The sequence below is a fragment of the Ptychodera flava genome, chromosome 11 (assembly GCF_041260155.1).
Source record: "Ptychodera flava strain L36383 chromosome 11, AS_Pfla_20210202, whole genome shotgun sequence".
Lineage (NCBI taxonomy): Eukaryota > Metazoa > Hemichordata > Enteropneusta > Ptychoderidae > Ptychodera > Ptychodera flava.
The window spans coordinates 24,900,533-24,925,422 of NC_091938.1; the positions used below are offsets into that span (position 1 = coordinate 24,900,533).

Sequence of the window (24,890 nt, forward strand, 5' to 3'; positions counted from 1 at the left end):
GCGGAGTTATAATGACAGATCTTATTAACCGCACCGGAAAGCGTAAAAAGAGCACACTTGAAATTCAGACAAATGTTTCAGTTTACTCCACAAGGATTCTTGACCGTGAGATTAAATTAGTACGGGATGCAATACCTAATAATTGGCAATCACGTCTTGATCAATTCTTTCAGGGTAACTGTACAGGCAGTGACCCACCCAACTCACTTCAATTTAACATTGCTTTACCTCACAGAAGTATTCAGAATATTGAACCGATTTACTTAAGTAAACTGTGTAAAAAGGAGCTTTACTATTTGCTTATTAAAAAGATTCATGTCAATCATGATCCAGCGAAATTTCCCACTCCATGGCACGACTTGTTGTCGCTTCCCGATGATGTTAAACCAAACTTTCAGACTATTTATTGGGAACCTGTCAGTAGACGGGACAGTGACCTTAAATGGAGAGTAATCCATGGCTGTTTAGCAACCGCACGCTTCCTATTTCTCAGCAATAAAAGGGATGACGACAAATGTGTACATTGCGATGACATGGAAACACTCTTTCACATGATTATTGAATGCAGAGAACTACAGGAGCTACATCGTTATCTGGCACAGTTGATACAACAAATCATCGAGAAAGACTCTGTTCCACTCCTTTGGTATATCCTCGGTATATCAAAAGGACCCAGGATATTGCGACACGCTAACCAACTATGCCACTATCTCATGATTACTGCGAAGGTAGCAACAGTCTATTGCCGGTTAAACGAGAATCCAGACACACTGAAAATGTTCAAACAACGTGTAAGATGCAGAATAACTGTGGACTACAACTACTACAAAATGAATGGAAACTTACAAACTTCTATAGAAATCTGGGCCATCAATGATATCATATGTTAGATTGATAACAACAATGAATTGATCTTTAATATGTAAGATGTTAAGTAAGCGGAGACGAGTTGTTGTACTTTTATGACTCTGAAGACTCCTTAGCTTCTTTACTTTTCATTTCATTTGACTTCATTTTGATATTCCGTGTATATAGTGCTTGTGTAATGTATTTTAATAAGCAATGTTGAATATTGAAGACATTGTGTAAAACTCTCTCTCTCTCTCTCTCTCTCTCTCTCTCTCTCTCTCTCTCTATCTCTCGACCTGTGGACTACATTTAGCAGATATAACATTTCGCGTGTACATATTTGCTTCAAAATGTGACATCCTCACGTAATTTTCGTGTGCTGGACCAAAAATGATGTCCCCACCCCTTAATTACAGAATAAGTTGTCATATAAGTTATCTTTACGATGGAAGACTCTTAAAACATACCAAAATGCTAGGATGTTGTTTTTCTCAACTTTTGCTGAATTATACATTTGATTGTAACATTTCTTTCCGAATATGATATTTAATTATAAATGGTAATCATGCACATATTACCAACACATGTAAATGTCATCTGTAATCACAGCTTTTCATTTTATTTCCCTGTAAGAACATATGATAATTTATCTTGCAAGTGGAAATTACGGACTGTGTGTACAAAGAAATGTATATTTGTGTATGGACGCGCCATTGCATACCACTGGCTGGCATTAACTCGCTCCCGAGTATTAAGTCCCTTGATAAATCTTTTATAACTCATCTTTACCTATTTAGAGCTAATATTCGTCAATGATGATAGTGTAATTCTTGACCATTTTTTCGAACATATTAAATGTTTTAATCATAATATACGACGACAGATTAAACACACATGTAAACTGCTTTGCACAGTTCTACAACGGTGGGGTGGCTGCTTAGCATTCTTAACGATCTTATTGCTATATATATTTCTTATGTGATACTGAGGGCGCTCGTCTCTCAGTTTACGGAAACCAAGAATGCCAACCAATTCTGCAAACCAAATCTGTGTATCAAATCAGTGACGATAACTCTAAATCCTTTTTGTGTTACAGAAAGCCGTGCAAAGGTCTATCTAACTGCTACAAAAAAGTGTTTAAGCAACATCTTCTTAATTCCAAATAATAGCCCTCTAGTTAAAAACGTGGTTCGCATTTTCATAAGTAAAATATATCGGATGTGAAAGGTTGGTCTTAAAACACCACATAAAGTTCCAGCTTACAGGCTTCAATACACATAAGTTATTATGATCATATTTGCATCCAAATGAGCTATCAGACTCCGAAAAACGGAATTATTTTTTCCAACATTGAATACTCCATCAACGTGCAATAATACATTTGCCGATTCTTTAAATTTAAATTTAAATGCAAACATTGTACCATAACATTTTCTTTAGTTTTCTCACTTCCTTTTGATTGCAGTACACGGTTGTCAGGAGATTTCAATTTCTGCACTGATATATATGCTTGTTTGCCATGAACAAAGATGCTGGAACCGGTGTCATAGTTTTTTAATACCAAAAAGGCGCGGTTTCGCCATCGAAATTACTAGAAATCATCCACATATTGATATTGTGAAATGATCATTTGCGGTTAAAAGGAACGTTTGTGATTTCATTTCATATCATATGTTAACTACGCAAGGTAACATCCATACTCCAATCATGTTTCATCTGTAGAAATCAACTTTCATAATCTGCAAAACCAACAAGAAACAAGCAACATTTTCTATTGCGATGATGCAATAATTTTCTATGGTCATCCATTATTTGCAGGCCACGGCAGATATCTCTTTTATTGAGAGCACGTATTCCCGTCCTTCTGTCCGACTTTTCTCGACCACAAAATTAAACGCGTCCTCCAAATATTCTTCCCGCCGTTCCTCTGGAACTCTGTTAGCGTGGTCCATAAAATTTCTATATCTGACTGCAGAAGAAAAGGAAGCAGATGCTGTAAAGTTGATGCCGACTTTTATCTAAGCATTTATGGATAATTGACTATTCTGACACTGTATGTACTCAACATTTAACACTTTTAGTGCAGTAATTTTCCCACCAAAATTTCAATGTAACATTTTAACAAGTTTATGAATGTTTCTGTAATTTTTCGGATAGCTTAGAAAAAATGATACTAATTTTCAGAGGCGACAATTTTTGAAGAACATTTTGGGAAAATGTGATAACAAAATTGTCTTGATCTTAAAAAAGTTGTTGGTGTTTTATTCTATAAAAGCAACAAAAATTGACTTTGGCACTCAAAGGGTTAAATTCTTACTATTATAATAAGAAGATGGTAAGAATGTTTCATGGCAAATCGTTAGAGTACCATTACCTTTTGCTATGTCTTCATCATCGGTTAAGAATTCTTTCACGTCACATTTGCATATTATGTTCTTGAAACCAGTTTTTCTGAGATCTTCCTTGAAGTCATCGCAACTGCCTTGATAAGGATAATACGGGTATTCATAGCCCTACAAGAATCAGTCACAACATTAGTCAGCGGGAATGGAAGAACTAATGTACCTTTTGAGTGAATTCATGCGTTCGTGGATGGAATGGAAGGTCATATGAAAGATTGAATGAAAGAAGATGTGTATTGTACTAAAGGCTGTCATACTTCTAACCATTGTCACCTACTGTTTGAAAGTATCTCTGTTTCGCTTATTTGAGGTAGTAGACGCCTCGAAAGGGAAAACTTCTGAATCAACATTTGTTTATTAAACTTTTTAAATACCACTTTAAACCACCCTCTCGGCAAATTATTGATGAAAATCAGGGGTCACCATGCCAACTTTGGAAATAGAGAAAAAATTACTTTATCGATATTTGAAATTCAAAATGGCTATCCCTGTGTTAAGTACGGGTAAAATAAAACTTTCGACTTTCGAAAATCTGGGACCGAGAACATTTTCCTTACTCCAAGAGCTTTAAAATGAGCACCGACAAGTAGTATATCAGAATAAAGTCATATTTCATTCATTGCGTCAAGTTTTTGTAGCGATATACATTTAATGTTACCATCAGTGTAAATCCAAAGTGTAATGGGAATCAGGTACAAATTGTTAAACCCGGCGAGGAGACTTCAAACTCTATTGACACTTTGTCGCCTTGGAAACTCAAGTCGCCATTCAGCAAACAAGTAATATGTGGTCATTTTTATTAAGACATCTGAAATCAGCCGATTCCAAAACTCTATAAAAATAGAGACACAGTGAATAGCAAGACAGTAATTGATATTATTTCAATTGTTTACCTCCATATAATTTGCCCATTTCGGTTCCTTTGTGTAGGCTGCAATGGTAGCGATCGTGTCCCTGTCAAATCCACCACATGTCACGTTCATATAGCACTGACCCCCTGGCTTAAGATATTGGTGCGTCCTCTTCAACAAGGGTTCGATGTTGGCATTCCAATGTAGAACATAGCAAACAACAACCTTGTCAAATTTCTCGCTAAATTTGTCCAAAATGTCTAATTCGCAAGCATCTGCCACCACGTACGTGATGTTGTCTGCTGATTGATATCTTTTCGCTACGTCAATCATACCGGGTGACTTGTCAATACCTGACAAAAGAAGGGGTAATTCTTTAGCAATCAACAGCTGCAAGTTAACGGGATACTCGATTGATTGATTGATTGATTGATTGATTGATTGATTGATTGATTGATTGATTGATTGATTGATTGATTGATTGATTGATTGATTGATTGATTGATTGATTGATTGATTGATTGATTGATTGATTGATTGATTGATCGATCGATCGATCCATCCATCCATCCATCCATCCATCCATCCATCCATCCATCCATCCATCCATCCATCCATCCATCCATCCATCCATCGATACATCGATTTATTCTACAAAATTTATTTACTTCTGATGTATAATCTTTTAAGAAATATACATCTAGTTAATGCATTATCCCGCAGATAAAGGGAAGATTAAGACTGGTTTAAGGTTCTGAACGCTGTAATCAATCCCTGGATGACTTGTCAATACCTGACAAAAACGACCTGATATATTAATAACAGTCAGTAACATGTACGTGTTCCTTTAATAGTATACTGGTCTAAAACAATGTATGTATCCTTTCAGTAAAATTGCTTGTGTGTCATGGGTCGAGCATTAGACTCTCTCCAGAGTCAAAGCGGGTATACAACACTTTATACCCTTATACTAGCAATTGGTTTTCTCACAATCGTACAAGAAATATGGCCTTTGTTTGAAGAAAACGTTAAGTAGAACGTACCTGTTACATACTTAGCTTGGCTAGCTATTAGTTTGGTCAAACTTCCGGGTCCACATCCCAGATCCAAGGCATTATCACTTGCATCAAACTTCATCATGCTGGTGATATCTTTCATATTGGCTACAGCAGATGCTGCTCTCATTTCCGAATACTTCCGCAACACAAACTTGTTCTGATTCATGGTGCTGTTGCAGAGTTTGCTCACCGGAGTATTTTGGTCAATCTGGGGGGTGCGACAAGGTCAAAGAGTCAAGGAAACGTATATAGACAAGACTTGCGTTCAAAGGCTGTTCAAAATATTTGACACATCGGACAGTTCGAACCGCCCTCAAAGTATTTTGGTCACTATGTATGACCACCATGAGCATACAGATTGTGCAAACGTTGCACAGCGCGTTTTGCTGACCCTGTTGAAAACCTCGTGTTGATTTGATCTGGCCAGCTAGTTAGGGGCCGAAGGCTTTGGCTGGGCCGTTATTGTTTTTGTAGGTGATCATTTTTCTTCTTCTTCCTCTTCATTTTCGTCCATAACGTTTTTTGCTCACGAAGAACTCAAAAACCCGTATGACGTAAACTTCTCAAACTTGCATGGCTAATACGTACATATGAATATTCGTGCACCTGACCATACAAATGTCAAATTGGTCACGGAACCAATGCACCATTTTCTTTGAAATTTCACTTGTGTCATCCGTAGTGTGACTGCTTTTAAGTTTGCGAAAATCATTTTTATTGGTCTCATCTTTTGGCAGCCATATTGGTTTTTGCAAAAAGCCTACGTTTCAGCGAATAATATTCAAAATATTTCTTATCAAGACTCATCACACCATTTGAACTGAAATTTGCTTATATTATCATTAGTGTCAGTACTTTCCAATTTGTGAAAAGCATATGGATCGGTCACGGGGTATTTACCGCCATATTGGATTTTCAAAAAATACCAATTTAATCTTTAAAAATCTTCTTCTCCGGAACCAATGCACAGTTTGAACTAAAATTTGACTCATATGATCCTTAGTGTGAGCATTTTGAAGTTTGGAAAAGCATTACAATCAGTCACGTGGTTCGCGGCCATGTGGTTTTTGGGAAAACCTATGATTACCAGCAAATAATATCCAAAAATCTTCTTCTTCAGAACCACCCCACCGTTTGAACTGAAGTTTTGTTCATATCATCCGCAGTGTGAATACTATCAAGTTTTCGAAAGGCATACAGACCCGTTACATCGTTTGACAGACATATTAGATTTTACTAAAACTTATAATAACCACGAGATGATATTAAAAATTCTTCTGTAGGCCTACAAGGACCACAAGACAATTCATGCTCAAAACTTGCACAATCAGCAGTGCAAGTACTTTCAACCATCCGCGGCAACCGCTTGGTGTGTAGCAGGTATTATCTTAGGTCTTTGATATTTGCAAATAAATCACGTCACGTGGTCGAGTGACCTTGGCCGCTATATTTGAGTTTTGAGTAGTAACAAGTCAATCTCTAAAACTATTCTTCTCCAGAACCAACTCACCGATTGAACTGAAATTTTACTTGTATCATTCTTTGTGTAAGCACTTTCCAGGTTTCGAAAGGCATATGGATCGCTCACTTGGTTTTGATGATATATTGGATTGTTTGAGAAATACCAATTTAATCTTTGACAATGCTTTTGTACGCCAGGGCAGAACTACCAGGGTCGACGCACAGCTGTTATGTCTGTGATAGTCAGGGATCACAACTTAGGCTATTTGAAAGGCAGTTTAAAGCCAAGGTTTTTGATGCATCAATTTTTTATGTAGATGTTTTGAATACAGTCGTTTTTTTTCTTTCAAATTTTAAAGGTTGGGAATAGCAGACTGCCCTGCAATGGCCGCTGTCAACATGGGCCGGCAGTCATGCGAACCCTAATCCCAGTCTCTTCTGTCCAAAGGTGACCTCCCCAATCTTCATACAGCCTCTCAGGATGGACAATGGCGCATACATTATACGTTCACCAAATTGTATGTCGCACACAAGTTGTATAGATAACACTGTAGATAAACGCACCGACTTATTTGAGTGTGTGGATAGAACACACTACCGAGGTGCCGAAACACTTATCATGTTGATGAGGTCTAAACAGTTTGCTCTAGGTTAATATGTCAACACTTCGTTGACTTCGTGTAGACGAAAAATGATACGATGAATGCAGATGGATGCTGAATCGTGAAGCAGTTACTTTGACATTTGTGTCAGACAGAAGTTTCTATCGAATACTAGTTTTTATTTTGTCCAATGCACTGAGTCATGGATACCACACAACATAATTTAACACACAATAGATTCACGCTAATTAACTTCAGTCTCTACACTCAAGTTAATAAGTAATTTAGCACTTCCTTTGCGTGCTCTATCAAACACTCAAATGTATTTCATAGTGTTTTCATTTCGATTTCAAGGTTTATGTAGTGGTTTATGTAGTGTAAGAGTTGAAAGGCATGCATTTTCTCGAGAGTAAACCTTGTCTCTGCCAGAGAGAGACGCCTACAGTGACAATCAACTTCACGTTTTATCCTTGTAAGCCCATAAAAACAGATTGGCATCTGTCTGTATACGTATCATGGTTTCTTTAGCCAGGGTACTGTCGTACTCACTCACCTTTCTGATCAACTCCATGAGTACGTAAGCTCTTTCTTTGTGTGGTTTATCCAAACACACAAATGAGTCGCTTCTTTTCATCTACAATGTTATCTACAAAACTTGTGTGTGACGTACAAAAACTAAACGTAATGTATACGCCATTGTTCATACCTAGAGGCTGTCACTATAACAACAACGCAGTGTAAAAGCGCGTTGGTCAGAAGCATTGACCAGTAATGTCGTAACTCCACGTAAAATGTGTAAGAAGTTATGTATCGATTATGTCATTTACGTTCACATTAGACAGTCTGTCATCACACCGTAATATTGGGTCTATACTACTGTCACGTATCGTGGTTGTGATAAGAGTAGTGATGGTCGATATTTCGTACGTACACCCTGAGGTAGAACGTTGGCGGCGTATTTTATTAGCTGGGTAACGTACAAACTACAGGGTAAACTTCTGTGACTTACATTAGTCTAACAAAAGTCGTCGGGTCACAGTCGAACGTCGTCTCGGGGCGTCTCACAGCTCCGTCTAACATACTAAAATGCACAGTTTATATTGAGTGAAGATCTGCGTATTGTCATGACTTTGGTACGCGTCTGTAATTAATTGGAGACAGTCGGCAGATGTGAAAACCACAAAGGTCGCTCCCATAAGTACAGCATAGTATCTGGTCAATGCTAATGACTTAAGCAGCTGTCAAAAATATACATTGAATTTCACTAAAAGAGGATGAACGTCTACTTCAAAAGATCATGAAAATAAACAAGGGGAATCTTATCACTATGCATCATGTGCAGAAGGGGTTACTGTCGGTCAGTTCATTGTAAGTCGTTACAATTAAATTCAGGGGTAAAGTTCTAAGCAATTGTAGGTAAAATTCTAAGCAATCGTCGGGCTTTATCACACTACAGTAAAAAATAACAGTCCTGAGGACATTGTTCAGTTATTCAAGTTCGTCATGAAGTGCATATGTGTACAAGAAATGTAATTGTGTGTTTGGTCTAAGTCTGAAAGCTAAGTCTTTTGTTTGGTCCAAGTCCGAAAGCAACGTCTTTTTGTATTCTGAACTGATACATAGGTGCCAATCATTTGCTTCAGTTTGATCATGATGATATACATTTCTTGATGTCAGTGGGTCTAAACAGCTTTGAGGCAACCTGTCGATGATGTAAACGTCACAACGATCCACGTAATGGCTGATATGTAAGCTTTCTCATGACTGAAAACAACCCGGATGATACGGCCTAGTTTTGAACAGTATTAAATGCATAACCTTCGCTGGTTGGATATCATAGATGCATAAAGTCGGCCTTTCTGCGCGTGAGTAAGAGGCTCTTTGTTATTCATAATAACATTCGAATAGTATATTTGGTAGCCATTAGAGTTAATAATTGAAGATATATTATCTAAAGTAACATTTTCTAGTATTGTTTGTACGCTTGACATATGACCTAATTGATGAATTACTCTAGGTATATCACTGCTTTTTCATAGCTCAATTTCTCAGCAGTAGTATGCCAGACTGGCCCAAAGTCGCCTGGCTTTTCTCGCCAAAGCGTCACGTTTCATTCTATGATCCACGAGTCAAGCGTACTGCACCTAGCGGGACAGTCTCCTGAAGTGAATTCCTTCAATTTATTCTGCTTTTATATTTATATGCCCATAGACGTGGAGCAAGTCTACAGTGAGGTCAATCATTATGGGGTCTCACGTCCTCTTCAAGTTGGATACAGTTATCTTCATACTTTAAAAATGCAAGTTTAGTAGTTGCTTTTCGCAAATATTTTTTCGAAAAGGCTTCATTTTCTTATATTTCAAACTACGATGCGTTGCAGGATTGTTTTAAATCACGCTAACTCGAATACGCGAGAGGTGATATGTCAATATATTTGACCTCAGAGTCAACCAACTGTGCAGTGTATGCTTGGCGTACCTGTAAATTCATTGTATTCTATGGAAAATACTCTTATCCATCACGGTATTCGACCAGTGGACTACATTTAGCGGATATTACATTTCGCGTGTACATATTTGCTGCCAAATGTGACATTCTCACGTATTTTGTGTGCTTCACCAAAAACCAAAATGATGTCCCCACTCGCAAGTATATTATTGATTTCACAGCTTTAAGTCCCAGTAAATTACGCCTTAATTACATAATAAGTTTTCACATAGGTTATCTATACATTGGAATACTCTTAAAACATAACAAAATGCTAGGATGTTGTTTTTCTCACCTACTGCTAATTTACATATTTGATTGTAATATTACTTTCAGAATATGATAATCATGCATAAATTATCAACACATGTAAATGTCATCTGTAATCGTAGCTTTTAACTTTATTTCCCTTTAAGAAAATATGATAATCTATCTTGCACGTGCAAAGTATGGACTGTGTGTACAAATAAATGTACATTTGGGTATGAACGCGCCTTTGCATTCTACTACAGGCTGGTATTAAGTCGCTCTCGAGTATTAAGTTCCTTGATAAATATTTTATAACAAATTTTTTCCTGTTTACAGCTACTATTCGTCAATGTTGATATTGTAATTCTTGACCATTTTTTCGAACATATTAAATGTTTAATCATAATGTACGACGACAGATAAGACACACATGTAAACTGCTTTGCACAGTTAACGATCTTAATGCTCTATATAATTTCTTAGGTGATACTGAGGGCGCTTGTCTCTAAGTTTTCGGAAACCAATGCCAACCAATTCTGAAATCAAGTACAACCATTTGCAGTAATAGAGCGCGAAGCCACTGCAGTGAACTGCAATAAAACTGCTCGTACTAATTATCAGCTGTAGCCGTGGCCACTTTGGTGTTGAACAAGGCTACTTGATAAAGACCAAAAAGTCTGCTTGTACAAAGGCAAAACTAGCTCTGTCTGAGGCTGGAGTTGTAAATGAGAGTTTACGATTGGCACCCTGTGTTCAAGATTAAGATACAATGTAACATTACCACGCACTGGTCCATGTACAAATCTTTTTTGTTTCAACTTCCCCAGACAAACTGTCTGCATGGTACATACAATGTTGTCGACTTTGCCAGCTGGCTACAGCTGAAACTAATTAGTGTGAGCAGTTTTATTGCAGTTCACTGCAGTGGCTTCGCGCTCTATTACTGAAAAGGGTAGTAAAATAAGCAAACCAAATCTGGGTATGAAATCGGTGACGATAACTCTAAATCCTTTTTGTGTTACAGAAAGTCGTGCAAACGTCTGCCTAACTGCTACACAATAGTGTTCAAGCAACATGTTCTTATTTCCAAATAATAGCCCTCTAGTAAAAAAAAGTGGTTTACACGTTCATAAGTAAAATATATTGGATGTGAAAGGGAGGTCTTGAAACACCACATAAAGTTCATGCTGACAGGCTCCAATACACATAATTTATTGCATCCCAATGAGTTATCAGATTCCGAGAGACGGAATTATTTTTTTTCCAATATTAAACACTGCATCAACATACATTAAGACATTTGCCGATTCTTTAAATTTAAATTTTGTGCAAAGATTGTACCATAACATTTTATTTGGTTTTCTTACTTCCTTTTGATTGCAGTACACGGTTGTCAGGAGATTTCAATTTCTGCACTGATACAGCTGCTTGTTTGTCATGAACAAAGTCTAATGTACACATGATGCTAGAACCGGTGTCATAGTTCTTTAATACCAAGAAGGCAGTGTTTCACGTTTCAAATCACTAGAAATCATCCACATATTAATAACTGTAAAATGATCATTTAAAAGGATCTTTTGTGATTTTATTTAATATCATATGGATGCTACGCAAGGTAACTAGGGCATCCATCCTCCCATCATGTTTTATCTGTAGAATTCAACTTTCATAACTTTCCAAACCAAGGAGAAGGAAGTAACATCTTTTATTTTAATGATGCAATAACTTCCTAAGATCATCAATTATTTGCAGGCCACGGCAGAGAAATTTTTTGTTGAGAACGCGTATTCCCGTCCTTCTGTCCGACTTTTCTCGGCCACAAAATTGAACGCGTCCTCCAAATATTCTTCCCGCAGTTCCTCTGGAACTCTGTTGGCGTGGTCCATAAAATTTCTATATCTGGCTGCAGTAGAAAAGGAAGCAGATGCTGTAACTTTCCATAAGGTATACCCATATAGCACTTAAACCGACACTTATTAAAGTAAATGCCTATTACAACTGTATGTACCCTACTGTTAGCTATCACAGTTAAGTAAGAATATAGCAAGAATGATGTATATTTTATATATTTTATACACAATCATAGTAGGAAATAATATTGCATGGCAAATCGTGCAACTACCATTACCTTTTGCTATGTCCTCATCATCGGTTAATAATTCTTTCACGTCTATTTTGCATTCCATGTTCTTGAAACCAGCTTTTCTGAGATCTTCCTTGAAGTCATCGCAACTGCCTTGATAAGGATAATACGGGTATTCATAGCCCTGCAAGAATCAGTCAACGCAATTGGTCGGCGGAAATGGAAGAGCTAATGTACCTTTGTGTGAGTTCATGCTTTTGTCGTAACTTGGGAAAGGAAGCTTGAAACTGACGACGAGTGTTGACGTAGAACTTGAACTTATTTATTGAATACGGAACTGGGGCTAGGCTTCACGGCCTAGCCAATGATACATCTGTTAGTCCTGTCTCCTCGTCTTAATGTCTCAGTTTATGTACTGTCTCGTTCACTCACAAGGGAGTGACCGAGGTCCTGAGTGTCTGAGTTAGTTTTAGTTTCTCCTGTTAGTCCATTTATACAGTATCTTTGCTATGTCGGATACCGACGCCATAGAGAATACAATAAGACATTACTTTGATTTCTACCGACATTAGGAAAGATACAGAAGCACAACTTATCACTTGTCTGTGCATGGCATACTACAATTCTCTTGTTTCAATAAATAAATTGAAAGGATAATAACAGCTCCATATTATTGTTGATTGAAATACAATAGAACATGGGGGTAGTAAGCAGAATACATCCATGAGAAACATAGTTACTGGGTGAATTTTTAAAGGTGTAAACGAGTAAGACCATGCTGTCGATACCATGCTGGTATTTCGTGGCGCCAGTATTGTTATAGTCCAAATCGAGAGGAATTGAGCGGGATTTATCGCGTTCAAGGACGCTAATGTATCGTGAGCGTGCAATATTATTTTCTTTGCGCCAATTTGGAAGATCATGACACTTTCTTGGATGAATTGGACGGTCGAACGAACTAACGAATAGATCGAAGATATGCATTGTCCAAAGGCTGTCATACTTCTATTTATTGTCTGACACCTATTGTTTGAAAGTATCTCTTTTTCCTTATTTAAGGGGTGGCAGACGCCTCGAAACGTGAAAGACTGAATCAACATTCGCTCAAATTTTCTCAATAACACTTTCAACCACCCTCTTACTACATCAGTAATAAAAATAATGGGTCACCGCGCTAACTGTGGAAATGGAGAAACAAGTTACTTTACATTTACCGATATTTGAAATTCAAAATGGCCGCCATCCCTGTGTTAACTCAAAGGAAAAATAAAACTTTTACTTTCAAAAAACTGAGACCGTGGACAATTTTCTTACTTGTAGAGCTTTAAAATGAGCCCCGACAAGCAGTAGATCAGAAGAAAGTCATATTTCATAATTCATTGCGTTAACTTTTTGTAGCGATATGAATTTAATGTTACCATCAGTCGAAATTCAAAGTGTAAGAGGCATGAGGTACAAATTTTAAAACCCGGCGAGGAGACGACAAAAATCAATAGACATTTTGACGATTCGCCGTTGGAAATTCAAGTTCTAATTCAGAAGCCAAGTAATATGCAGTCATTTTTACTGGAAAACAGAAATTATGCGACCCTTATTTCTGATGGAAATTTTAGAATAAAAAGACGGTAGTTGTGACTATTTCAATTGTTTACCTCCATATATCTTGCCCATTTCGGTTCCTTCGTGTAGGCTGCAATAGTGGCTATCGTGTCCCTGTCAAATCCACTGCATGTTACATGTGTGTTTAAGTAGCACTGACCCCCTGGCTTTAGATATTGGTGTGTCCTTTTCAACAAGGGTTCGATGTTGACATTCCAATGTAGAACATAGCAAACAACAACCTTGTCAAACGTCTGTCTATATTTCTCCAAAATGTCAAAGTCGCAAGCATCTGCCACCACGTACGTGATGTTGTCTGCTGATTGATATCTTTTCGCTACGTCAATCATACCGGGTGACTTGTCAATACCTGATAATAGAAAGCGTAATCATTTAAAATCAACGGCTAAAAGTTAATCGTCGTTTGTAAAATATTGGAACACTTGTTTCATGCAAGGAAAAATATTTATCTATTTATTTATACATTTATTTATTTATGTATTTATTTATTTATTTATTTATTATTTACTTTTTATTTTTTATTTATTTGTGCCAGAAGATTTATTTATCTATATAGTATGAAATTTCAAGAAATATACATCTAGGTATATCCCGCAGAGAGAGCGAAGATTAAGACTGGCTCAGTGTAACTGTGATCAATCATCAAGACATGACAAAAACAACCTCATATATTTATGACTGCTAGTAACATGTAGGTGCATTGAGACTATCAGACTAAAGTCCATGTTGCCGACCCAAAGAATGTATGGATCCTTTCAGTAAAGTTTTTAGTGTTGTGATAGGTCGAGCATTAGTCTCCCATCAGAGCCAAAGCGGGAAAAACACTTTATACCTTTATACTGGCAATAAGTTTTCTCACTACAAACATAGCCTTTGTTTGAAGAAAACGTTATGTAGAACGTACCAGTAACAGACTTAGCTTGGCTGGATATTAGTTTGGTCAGTCTTCCGGGTCCACATCCCAGATCCAAGACATTATCACCTGCATCAAACTTCATCATGCTGGTGATATGTTTCATATTGTCTACAGTGGTTGCTGCTCTCATTTCCGAATACTTCTCCAACACAAACCTGCTCTGATTCATGGTGGCGTCACGGTGTTCACTCACTGGAGTGTTTTAATCAATCTGGGGCGTTACGACAAGGTCAATGAGTCAAGGAAACATCTATGTACAAGAGTTTTCTTCAGAGACTGTGTACAATATTGAACACCTTGGACAGTTCAAACCGCCCTCAGAGTATTTCTTATCACAATGCATGACCACTTCGCTCACTGAGCATACAGATTGCGCAAACGTTTAACAACACGTTTTTACTGACCCGGTTGAAAACCTCTGTTGATTTGATATTTTTTGCTTTCTATTTAGTTTTCTCAGTTTTATTATATCTAATCATTAATACGTTTAATCGCATCGCATTGACCAGGTAGTATTTTGAAATACAATGATAAAATTAAACCAAATGTCCTTGTCAGGGAACATGTACCTAAGGGTTCCCCTGACAAGGACATTTCATTTTCCATCCAGACTGCACACGATCTAGGTTTGTACAGTCCTTCTCCATTTAAGCTATGTTGACATTATCGTTTTATTCACGTATTTTTACATCATTTCGGTGTCTTAATCTGAGTACAGTATTTTTTAACCGCCCTTTGAAGTTTTTGTTAGGTTTTGTCATGATTTCACTTTTCTGTAGTCGTTGGACTTTCCTTTCAGACGTTCTATTCTATCTGCTTTTTTTACCCTGAGGAAAGCAATCGGTGCATTGTCGAAACGTCGGTTTTATAAATAAGGATCGTTTGAAGATGGAAGAAATTGGTCGACTACGCCTTTCATTTCTCAACACTGTGTGAAGACTTTGCTGTACTCCCGCTTCTTGCTGATGACTTCAATAGTTGCAGTTGCACTGACTCTATTTTTTGGAATTCCAAATATTATTTCTTTGTACTTGAAGTATATTTGTGTTGTTATTATGTTATTATTATTATTTATAACGCTCTGCTTTTGGCATCTGTATACTTTGATGTTGAGTTTTTTCATGGATAGCTCTAGATATGGTTTTTCTAGTGGCATAACTTGCATAATTAAGACAAATTTACACACCGATTGTGGCACGCATGCATTAAGATAAAATAATCATTAGCTCTTCTGCATATTTCTTGTACCGTCCCCAATCACGGGAGAGACCGTGATTTATGTTTTCCTGCAATTTGGAGAGACGTCAAAATGAATATAAAGACTTTGATAAGAATTCTGAGGTATTTTGGTTGTATTTATGTTGAATGCTTGATGGATATGGCGTATTGATTTTAGGAAGCCGTCAATTTTTACGGCCTGGGGGTCGGTGGAATCGGAGAGGGTCACTCAAAAAATTGTAAGCTACAGGGGGTTAGGGTTAGGGTTAAGGTGGCAGCTGGAGAAATTGAATGGCTGGTGAGGTTTTAAAACAAATACTGAATGGATTAAAAAATACTGACTCTTACTGATTGTCCTCTAATATCGTTTACAGAAATGTCAGATTTTGCAAATGACATAAGAAGGTCGCAGATTTGCCATTCCCATATTTTTTGGTCTTCAATCTCTGGCAAACTGAGAACTTTTTTACAAAATGTACTGTCATTGTTTGGTGGCCACTGATCATCCAAAAAATAAAATAAACATATCAGTGTTCAATGTTATTTCCAAACAGTTTTACCGAGTGCAAAATAAATCGAAACACCTCTCAGATTGCACCTTTGCAAACATCAATTTCTCAAAATGTTTCATGCAAGATAGGGGACACCCCCTCTGACGCTTTCCCCCTCAGCCTCCCGCGTGTTCTCTCCCTGTACTGTCAAATTCTGCCCAGTCAGATAACCTAGTGAAAACCCTGTCATGATACCCATCCAAATTAAACAATACATTATGGTCAGATACCAGTTATAGCGTGATCTTTCATGTTATATTTTGTTGTGACTTTGAATTTCTTTTTGTTGGTTTTATCTATTTTTTTCTACTATTATGTCGATCATAATCTAGCAGGGTAGGCCTACACCAGGAAAGGTCTTTACTATTGCTATATTTTTGTAAATTTTACAAATTATTGTATTGATATTTAACTTTTCTAAGCATGGGGTCAGTCAAAATTTCTGTGTTAGAGAGAGGGGTTACACAAATTCATTAGTGTTGGCAGGGGGTTACTCGAAATTTCGGAGTTTCCGATCGATATCCTCCGGACCCACCCCCACCCCAGACCGTAAATAATGACGGCTTCCTTCGTCCATTTACATATGGAATCACCGAATGAATGTTTCTAATTATGGAATTTATCAACCTTGAATGTACTCCAATTCAGGCGAATCAGTAAGAATGCACACTGCCGATTCTACTATTATGTCGAGCGTGATCTAAACATCTAGCTGTTCTATGACGTGTTAGTGTGGGTGGCGCCCTCATACATGTATTTTATTTGGCGTTTTTTTTTTTGTTTTTTTTTTGTTTTTTTTTTTTTATGAGAATGCAAGGACTTTGAAAATTAACGAGAACTTTCCCTGTCTACACATACCAGAAATGATGCCCACACATAAGTATATCAGCGAAATTATACCTCAAAATCATCGACCTTGCACCTCATAACCGCCGGAAATTAGTCGCCAGATGTGTTGGGTGTACAAACAAATATCAAACACAGAGCAATGGACATGACTTGATATTTTGGGGATCGTCAAACGATGAAATACACCAAAATGTTATACTATTGCTGTTTTGGGCTGTGAGCTGACGGCTTCTCTAGGGCAGCTCATACATAATATATATATCCTGCCCATGCAATACGGTGACATACATTGCTATAACTGAGCATGTAACCTAAATAACACACTCAGTTGTACACCTTGTTTTAAAGTTCAGGGGTCACTCGTGTCTTTTCTGCGGGCACAAATTACTGCGCCACTGCAAGTGAACCCAAAGAAATAAGATTTTTTGGATGGGACGACAAAGTACTGAGATTATTCTCTCTCTCTCTCTCTCTCTCTCTCTCTCTCTCTCTCTCTCTCTCTCTCTCTCTCTCTCCACTTTGTAATTTACAAATTCCATTGTACACTCGTGTATTGTATAATCGCCAGTGACATTAATAGTTTTGAGACCATCTAACCTTTACTGTGTTCCACGCATTGACTTACGTGCACTCGCCAAGATATAAAAACCAGCTCCTAACCGTCCTTGTTCTGAATAGATCCAACCAGCCGGTCCAATGTCACAGTGTAAAAGACAAGAGTCTGACTGCGTATGAGACCATCATCGAGAAGGGAGAGGTTGACCTTTCACTGACACAAGGCAGCGGTGCATGCAAGGCACCGAGGTCGAATAACATAGTGGCGTCAACAGTTTAGTATTTCATAGAGATGGCTTTTTTGAGAAGAATTGGTCCGTTTCACGAGTTACTGTTATGTAAGCTCTCCTCCGCATTGGAAAATTGGACGTCTGTCCCATAAGATGGGGAATTTTCTATTGCCTTTGAAGTTTTATCAGTGTTATTATCCATGTGATCTGGATGAAGAGACGTGTGGTGTTTTCTGCGGCTCGCACGACAGCCGAATCGTCATTTCCACCCAATAACCCTGTGCTTTCCCAAACAACTAAAGCAAAGTTTAACGCGCTTCACATTATTGAGTCATTTGGCGCGATCTGAGACTAGTGCAGTTTTTGGGGGAGATATGAGCCCCAACAATAGAGAAATGATCATCGATTGCTTATCGGAGGAATCGCAGTCCAGTTCATCGGTCGAGTAGCCAGCCTCGGGTGCGTCGATTTCCTCGTGATTCGCTTTCCCTACCGTGTTCCCGCCCAACGTTTTGCGAGTATTTACGGGACGTTTTTCCTAGACTATGGGTACGAGCAACTCTCCGCAAGACTCATCACTTTTACCAAGAAATTGAAGGCCATGAATGTAGTTGTAATGCTTGTCGTAAAATTTCTAAAACTAATGGGTTCTTCTGTAGGACTTGGCACAACGCTTTCATATGGGCGCTTAAGATTTTGTGCTCTTTGGCCGTACCGCTCATTCAAAAGTCGAAGTTCATGTCCGTAGTATGAACTTGTGGGAGATAGATCTTCGATGTTTCGATCTGTTTCACCGTGAACCTAAGCGCGTAAATACTGGAATTTCTGGGCATCTTCCATACTTTTGTCGTCATTTACAGCAGACTTAAATGCGTCAAAGAAACTCACCCATTTTAGGATGTGCCCGAAGAAGGTGGATAATTGAAGTTTCGGTAAACTAGTGGTCTTCATGGATGTTGACTGAGTCGTTAATTCTTTACCGCTGTCAGATTTGCTTGTGATGTAGTTCCTGAATTTCTGTCGATAAATTTGCATATCTTGCGTTTCCTGTCGAACACGTGGTGGAGACAGTCGTCGTCTTCCTCGATGACTCCTTCAAGTCCACCCACGTTAACACCTTCGATTATTTTCAAATAAATCGATACAAGAATATCATATTGCGAGTTCATCAACTCACGTCGAGCGATGAAATTATACAAAGCACTCATCTTGTCAACTTCAGAGTCGAAAGAGGAGATGGTATTTTTGGCTTTGTTATAGAGTTTGGTCCTCGAAGCCCGATGGCCTTTTCTCATTCCCTTCAGTCTCGTTAGTTGTGTCGATGCGGGTTGCTTTAGAGCGTCTGCCATCCTGGTAACAGCACAAAAAAATGTACGGGATGGGGATGTGAGCAGGTCCTGGGTCAGTATAAATAACTGTATCGACACTCGGAATCAGCGTCCTACCCTTTCTAAACAGGAACTCCATTAAAACTTAACTAGTAAACTGTAACACTAGAACGTGAGAAGATTATCCATTTTTGGCGGGCAAGCGAAACACCACAAATACGTTGTGATTGGTTAAGAATTCCGAAAGTTGATTGGCTTATTTACTCCAAAGTCTGAATTTGCACAATAAGTCCACAAAAAATACATTTCCATCTCCAATACCCCTAAGTATACTGGTTTCCACAGCTTTACTACCCTGTTAAATATACCTTAATACAAAACTAAAGTTGTCGGATAGGTCTTATATGCAATGGAAGACTTAAAACAAAACAAAAGTAGGATGTTGTTTCTCACTTATGATTAAATCGTTTCAAGGTATTAAGTCCCTGGATCAATCTTTTAAAGCTCTAATTTTTCTGTTAACAGCAATTATTCGCTGGCCATGTTTTTCAACCTATTAAATGTTTTAATCATAATTCCAGGAAAGACAGAAAATGCACACAAGTAAATTATTGTTTACTGTTCTAAAACGGTGGCTGCTTGGCATTCGTAATGATTTTACTGATCAAAGTGTTGTATTTTTCTTAGAGGATACTAAAGACGCTCGTTTCTCAGTCTTTGGAAAGCAGTACTAAACGTTTGTAACCAAGTAGATAACAATCACAGATATCGTCAGAGTATCAGCCCTAAACATTTTTCAGGGTCAGCAAAATAAGCAAACCAAATCTGGGTATGAAATTAATGACAATAACCCCGAATCCTTTTTGTGTTACAGAAAGTCGTGCAAAGGTCTGTCAAGCTGCTACACTATAGTCTTCAAACGACACCGTCTTATTTCAAAATATAGTCCTCCAGTAAAACCGGGGATTTTATGTTAATACGTAAAACACTCTGGGTGGGAAATGTTGGTGTTGAAACAAGACAAAAAATTCCAGCTTAAACGCACTTATACACACAGTACTCTATTATCATATTTGCATCCGAATGCGTTATCACACTCCGAAAGACAGAATTTTATTTTTCCGACTTTGAATATACAAATTGTGCCTTCTAGGACTTTGTTGCTTGTCTCAAATTAAAAACTGCAAACACTGTATCATAACAAGTTGTGGGGTTTTCTTTTTGATTCAAGTACAGTTGTCAGGAGATTTCACTTCCGGTGCTCATACTTCTTGTTTGCCATGAACATGGCGTACTGTACACTGAAAGCTAGAAGCGCTGTCATATTTCTTTTCAGCCAAGAAGACACGGGTCTGCGGTTCAAATTGTACGACATCACCCACATATTGATAATTTTAAAATGATAATTCGCGATTAAAATGAACGTTTGCGATTTCATTTCATATCCACTACGCAAGGTAAATGTCGCTGTATCTATGACATCCATCCTCCTATCTAACGAATTAAACTTTCATAATTTTCCAAATCAGCAAGAAAGCAGAAAAATACTATATAGTGATGACGCATTAATTCCCTATGGTCATCAATTATTTCCAAGCCACAGCAGATACTATCTTTATTGAGAAAACGCATTCCCTTCCTTTGGTACTACTTTTCTCGGCTACAAAATTAAGCGCGTCCTCCAAATACTCTTTCCGTAGTTCCTCAGGAACCCTTTTAGCGTGGTCCATAAAACTTCTATAATCTGCTGCAGAAGGAAAAGATGTGGATGCTTTAACTTTCCGTAAAATGTGCCCACATGTCATTTAAACCAACTCTTATCAAAGAATACATGTATGTAGTTCATTGACAATTTCAACACCGTATGTATCCCTAACAGACGATTACATATAGGATATTTTGTATCAATTCGTGTGACTGCCAATACCTTTTGCTATGTCTTAATCATTGAAGACAACTTCTTTCACACCATATTTGCATTCTGTGTCCCTGAAACCAGCTTTTCTGAGATCTTCCTTGAAGTCATCGCAACTGCCTTGATAAGGATAATACGGGTATTCATAGCCCTACAAGAATCAGTCAAGACATGGGTCAGCGGAAATGTAAGAACTAATGTATCAATGTATGCATTCATACGTTCGTTGATGAATTGGACGGTCGATCGAACTAAATGCATGAATAAAAGGCTGTCATATTTATACTCTTCTAGTCATTATAACCTATATCCTATTTAAGGTTCTATATGCTGCGAAAGTGAAAGACTTAAAATTTACTCAAATTTTGCTCAATGAAACTTGCAATCACCCTCCTACCAAATCAAGAATAAAAATCAAGGCTAACCTTGAAAACTTTGGAATCAGAGAAAAAATTGCTTATATTAACCGGGACTTGAAATTCAAAATGGCCGCCATCCCTGTGTTAACTATATAGGGAAAACTAAAAAGTTTCGATTTTCAAAAAAACTAAGATAAAAATTTGATGTACCACTCTGTGAAAGTCTAAAGTGTAAGGGACATCAGGTAAAAATTGTAAAACCCGATAAGGAGACTACAAAATGATAGTAATTGAGATTATCTTAATCGTTCACCTCCATATATCTAGCCCATTTCGGTTCCTTTGTGTAGGCTGCAATGGTAGCGATCCACTGCATGACATGTTCATATAGCACTGACCACCTGATTTAAGATATTGGTGTGTACTCTTCAACAATGGTTCGATGTTGGCATTCCAATGTAGGACAAAGCAAACAACAACCTTGTCAAACGTCTCTCCATATTTGTCCAAAATGCCTAAGTCGCAAGCATCTGCCACCACGTACGTAATGTTGTCTGTTGATTGATATCTTGTTGCTACGTCAATCATACTGGGTGACTTGTCAATACCTGACAAAAGAAGGCGTAATTATTTATAAATCAACGGCTGCAAGTTAATCGTCGGTTGGAAAATAATTGGACACTGTTTCATGCCAGGATTAATTGATTGATTGATTGATTGATTGATTGATTGATTGATTGATTGATTGATTGATGATTGATTGATTGATTGATTGATTGGTGATTGATTGATTGATTGATTGATTGATTGATTGATTGATTGATTGATTGATTGATTGATGGATGGATGGATGGATGGATGGATGGATGAATGGATTGATGGATTGATTGATTGATTGATTGATTTGTTTTATTATTTATTTATTTATTGTTATTCGTTATTTACTTATTCATTAATTTTTAATTTATTTATTTATTTATTTGTGCCAGAAGATTTACTGATTTCTAAAGTATAATATTTAAATAAATATACACTTAGGTAAAGCATTATCCCACAAATAAAGCGAATATTAAGACTGGTTTAATGGTCTGTACACTGTGATCAATCATTGGATGACTTGTCAATAAATGACAAAAACAGCCTGGCATATTAAAGCCCACGAGCTGAAATTCTTGAAATTTGTTTACCTCGAAATATCTTCCCATTCTCTCCTGGTTTACTCTGAATTTTACCCTCTGAAGGGCTATGCGCTTTTACTGTGTTAGAAAACCATACCTTTGTGAAACATTTGACAAGACAATTCAAATTTTAACGGTCATTTTTATTTCCTGCAATTCTCAACAATCGCTTATATTTCAAAGGGAACAGAACATACAATGTCACAGTTGAAAACATTCACCCCTTATGCATTATATTGGATTACTCTGTGTAATTTGTTGAAGATTTCAGTGCAGATAATGCACAGTATCGACGGTTTTTGCTTTTCTGCTTGGGGCTGCGATTTCATGCTTTGGCAAACATTTAATCGCAGTGTAAGTTTGTTCAAAATTGCATATACAGTCCCAGCGGACAGTTAATAACAAGTGTATACACACATAATAAGTACATTCTAACAAACGTATTTTCGCTTGAAAGTAAAATCATACAAATAATGCTATAAGATACAGCTAGTGGGGCTTTAATGATACTAATTAACATATATAGGTGTTGACTTCATAGTATGCTGGTCTCGTCCAAAACAATGTATGTATCCGTTCAGTAAAATTGTTTGCGTTGCGCAGGTCAAGCATTTAAGTCCCTTTGGAGCCAAAGTGAGTATACAACACTATATTCATACCCTTATACTGGCAATAATTTTCCTCATAATTGTACTGCAAAGATAGCATTTGCTTGAAGAAAATGTTATGTAGAACGTACCTGTAACATCCTTAACTTGGCTAGCTATTAGTTTGGTCAAACTTCCGGATCCACATCCAATATCCAAGACATTATCAGTTGCATCAAGCTTCATCATGCTGGTGATATCTTTCATATTGATTGTACCAGTTGCTGCTCTCATTCCCGAATACTTCTCCAACACAGACCTGTTCTGATTCATGGCGCTGTTACGGAGTTTACTCACTGGAGTCTTTCAATCAATCCTGATGGGCGAACGACAAGGTCAATGGGTAAAAGAAACATGTATGGACAAGAGTTTCTTTCAAAGACTGTGTACAATATTGAACACCTTGGACAGTTCAAACCGCTCTCTGAGTATTTTCTATCACAATAAATGACCACCTCGCACACTGAGCATACAGATTGTACAAACGTTTTACAACGCGTTTTTAATGACCCTGTTGAAAACCTGTTACTTTGATGTAGGCAGCTACTATTTTTACCAGTAAAATCATACAAATAATGCTAAAATACACAGATAGTGGGGTTTTAACTGTGCGAGCTGACGGCTTCTCCAGCGCAGCTAACCAGGATGCAGAATATATGTCCTGCCTGTGCAATGCGGTGACATACATTGCTATAATTGAGCATGCAACCTAGATAACACACTCAGTCACTGACCTTGTACAGCTTGTTTTAAAGTTCTGGGGTCACTCGTTTCGCTTCTGCGGGCACAAATTACTGCGCTACTGCAATCGAACACAAAAATAAGATCTTATGGCATCTCTCTCTCTCTCTCTCTCTCTCTCTCTCTCTCTCTCTCTCTCTCTCTCTCTCTCTCTCTCTCTCTCTCTCTCTCTCTCTCTCTCTCTCTGTATCTCGTCACTTTGTAATACACAAATGTTACACATAGACGTGTATTGTATAATCGCCAGCGAGACTAAAAGCTTTGAGACCATGTAAACTTGACTGTGTTCCACGCATTGACTTCAATGCACTCACCAAGATACGAAAACTACCTTCTAACCGTCCTCGTTTTAAGTAGATCCAACCAGCTGGTCCAACGTCACAGCATATTAAAAAGACAAAGAGTATGGCTGCTTATGAGACCATTACATCGAAGGGGGTTGACCTAACCCTGACACCAGGCAGCAATGCATGGAGGGTACCGAGGTCGAATAATACCGTTGCGTCAACAGTTTGGTATTTCGTAGAGACGGCTGTTTTTAGAAGAATTTGTCCGTTTCGCGAGTTACTGTTAGGTAAGGGAGCCTTCAGTAATTACAGGTGGGGGTGAGCCGGGGGAATTGGGGAGGGTCACTTTTTAGAAAACTGTCCAAGGGGAGGGTCGTTTTTTATAAACCTATCTTTGGGGAGGGTCACTTTTAACAGAAGCTGATTTTACGGCAAAACCTTCGATTGTCAATGT

At 37.8% G+C, this 24,890-nt stretch overlaps 2 protein-coding genes across 9 annotated transcripts; both read right to left on the minus strand.

Annotated features, from left to right (window-relative positions):
• Window positions 1–1,443: 1,443 nt before the first annotated feature.
• Window positions 1,444–17,916, minus strand: LOC139143900 (uncharacterized). Of its 3 annotated transcripts, none has more exons than XM_070714495.1 (5): window positions 17,822–17,895; window positions 5,146–5,368; window positions 4,145–4,455; window positions 3,224–3,362; window positions 1,444–2,818 (listed from the first exon to the last, which is right to left on the minus strand). In XM_070714495.1, exons 2-5 carry the CDS (start codon window positions 5,324–5,326, stop codon window positions 2,658–2,660), a joined length of 792 nt encoding a protein of 263 aa, XP_070570596.1. In that variant the 5' UTR covers window positions 5,327–5,368; window positions 17,822–17,895; the 3' UTR covers window positions 1,444–2,657. The 3 variants fall into 3 exon arrangements, with proteins under 3 accessions (XP_070570596.1, XP_070570593.1, XP_070570595.1); XM_070714492.1 differs by lacking the exons at window positions 1,444–2,818; window positions 3,224–3,362; window positions 4,145–4,455; window positions 5,146–5,368 and adding exons at window positions 10,904–11,862; window positions 12,088–12,226; window positions 13,695–14,011; window positions 14,567–14,789 and having other exon boundaries at window positions 17,822–17,916; XM_070714494.1 differs by lacking the exons at window positions 1,444–2,818; window positions 3,224–3,362; window positions 4,145–4,455; window positions 5,146–5,368; window positions 17,822–17,895 and adding exons at window positions 11,574–11,862; window positions 12,088–12,226; window positions 13,695–14,011; window positions 14,567–14,823.
• Window positions 17,917–20,303: 2,387 nt separating this feature from the next.
• LOC139143901 (demethylmenaquinone methyltransferase-like) lies at window positions 20,304–24,618 on the minus strand. 6 transcript variants are annotated; one of them, XM_070714500.1, is made up of 6 exons: window positions 24,432–24,586; window positions 24,143–24,210; window positions 23,501–23,724; window positions 21,897–22,191; window positions 21,237–21,375; window positions 20,304–21,056 (listed from the first exon to the last, which is right to left on the minus strand). In XM_070714500.1, the coding sequence occupies exons 3-5, from the start codon at window positions 23,679–23,681 to the stop codon at window positions 21,273–21,275; spliced, it is 579 nt and encodes a 192-aa protein (XP_070570601.1). In that variant the 5' UTR covers window positions 23,682–23,724; window positions 24,143–24,210; window positions 24,432–24,586; the 3' UTR covers window positions 20,304–21,056; window positions 21,237–21,272. The 6 variants fall into 6 exon arrangements, with proteins under 6 accessions (XP_070570601.1, XP_070570602.1, XP_070570598.1 ...); XM_070714501.1 differs by lacking the exon at window positions 21,237–21,375 and having other exon boundaries at window positions 20,306–21,056; XM_070714497.1 differs by having other exon boundaries at window positions 20,307–21,375; window positions 24,464–24,586.
• Window positions 24,619–24,890: the final 272 nt, after the last annotated feature.

Bases quoted from the DNA above. Each gene is read 5' to 3' on its own strand.
- LOC139143900 (XM_070714492.1), bottom strand. From the start codon at position 14,747: ATGAATCAGAGCAGGTTTGTGTTGGAGAAGTATTCGGAAATGAGAGCA. The intron at 12,227-13,694 runs GTAAACAATTGA...TGATTCTTGCAG, and splicing joins AATGGGCAAGATATATGGAG to GGCTATGAATACCCGTATTA. The intron at 11,863-12,087 runs GTAATGGTAGTT...TTTCTACTGCAG, and splicing joins TGATGAGGACATAGCAAAAG to CCAGATATAGAAATTTTATG.
- LOC139143901 (XM_070714500.1), bottom strand. From the start codon at position 23,681: ATGAATCAGAACAGGTCTGTGTTGGAGAAGTATTCGGGAATGAGAGCA. The intron at 22,192-23,500 runs GTACGTTCTACA...TTCTTTTGTCAG, and splicing joins CCAAGTTAAGGATGTTACAG to GTATTGACAAGTCACCCAGT. The intron at 21,376-21,896 runs GTGAACGATTAA...TGATTCTTGTAG, and splicing joins AATGGGCTAGATATATGGAG to GGCTATGAATACCCGTATTA.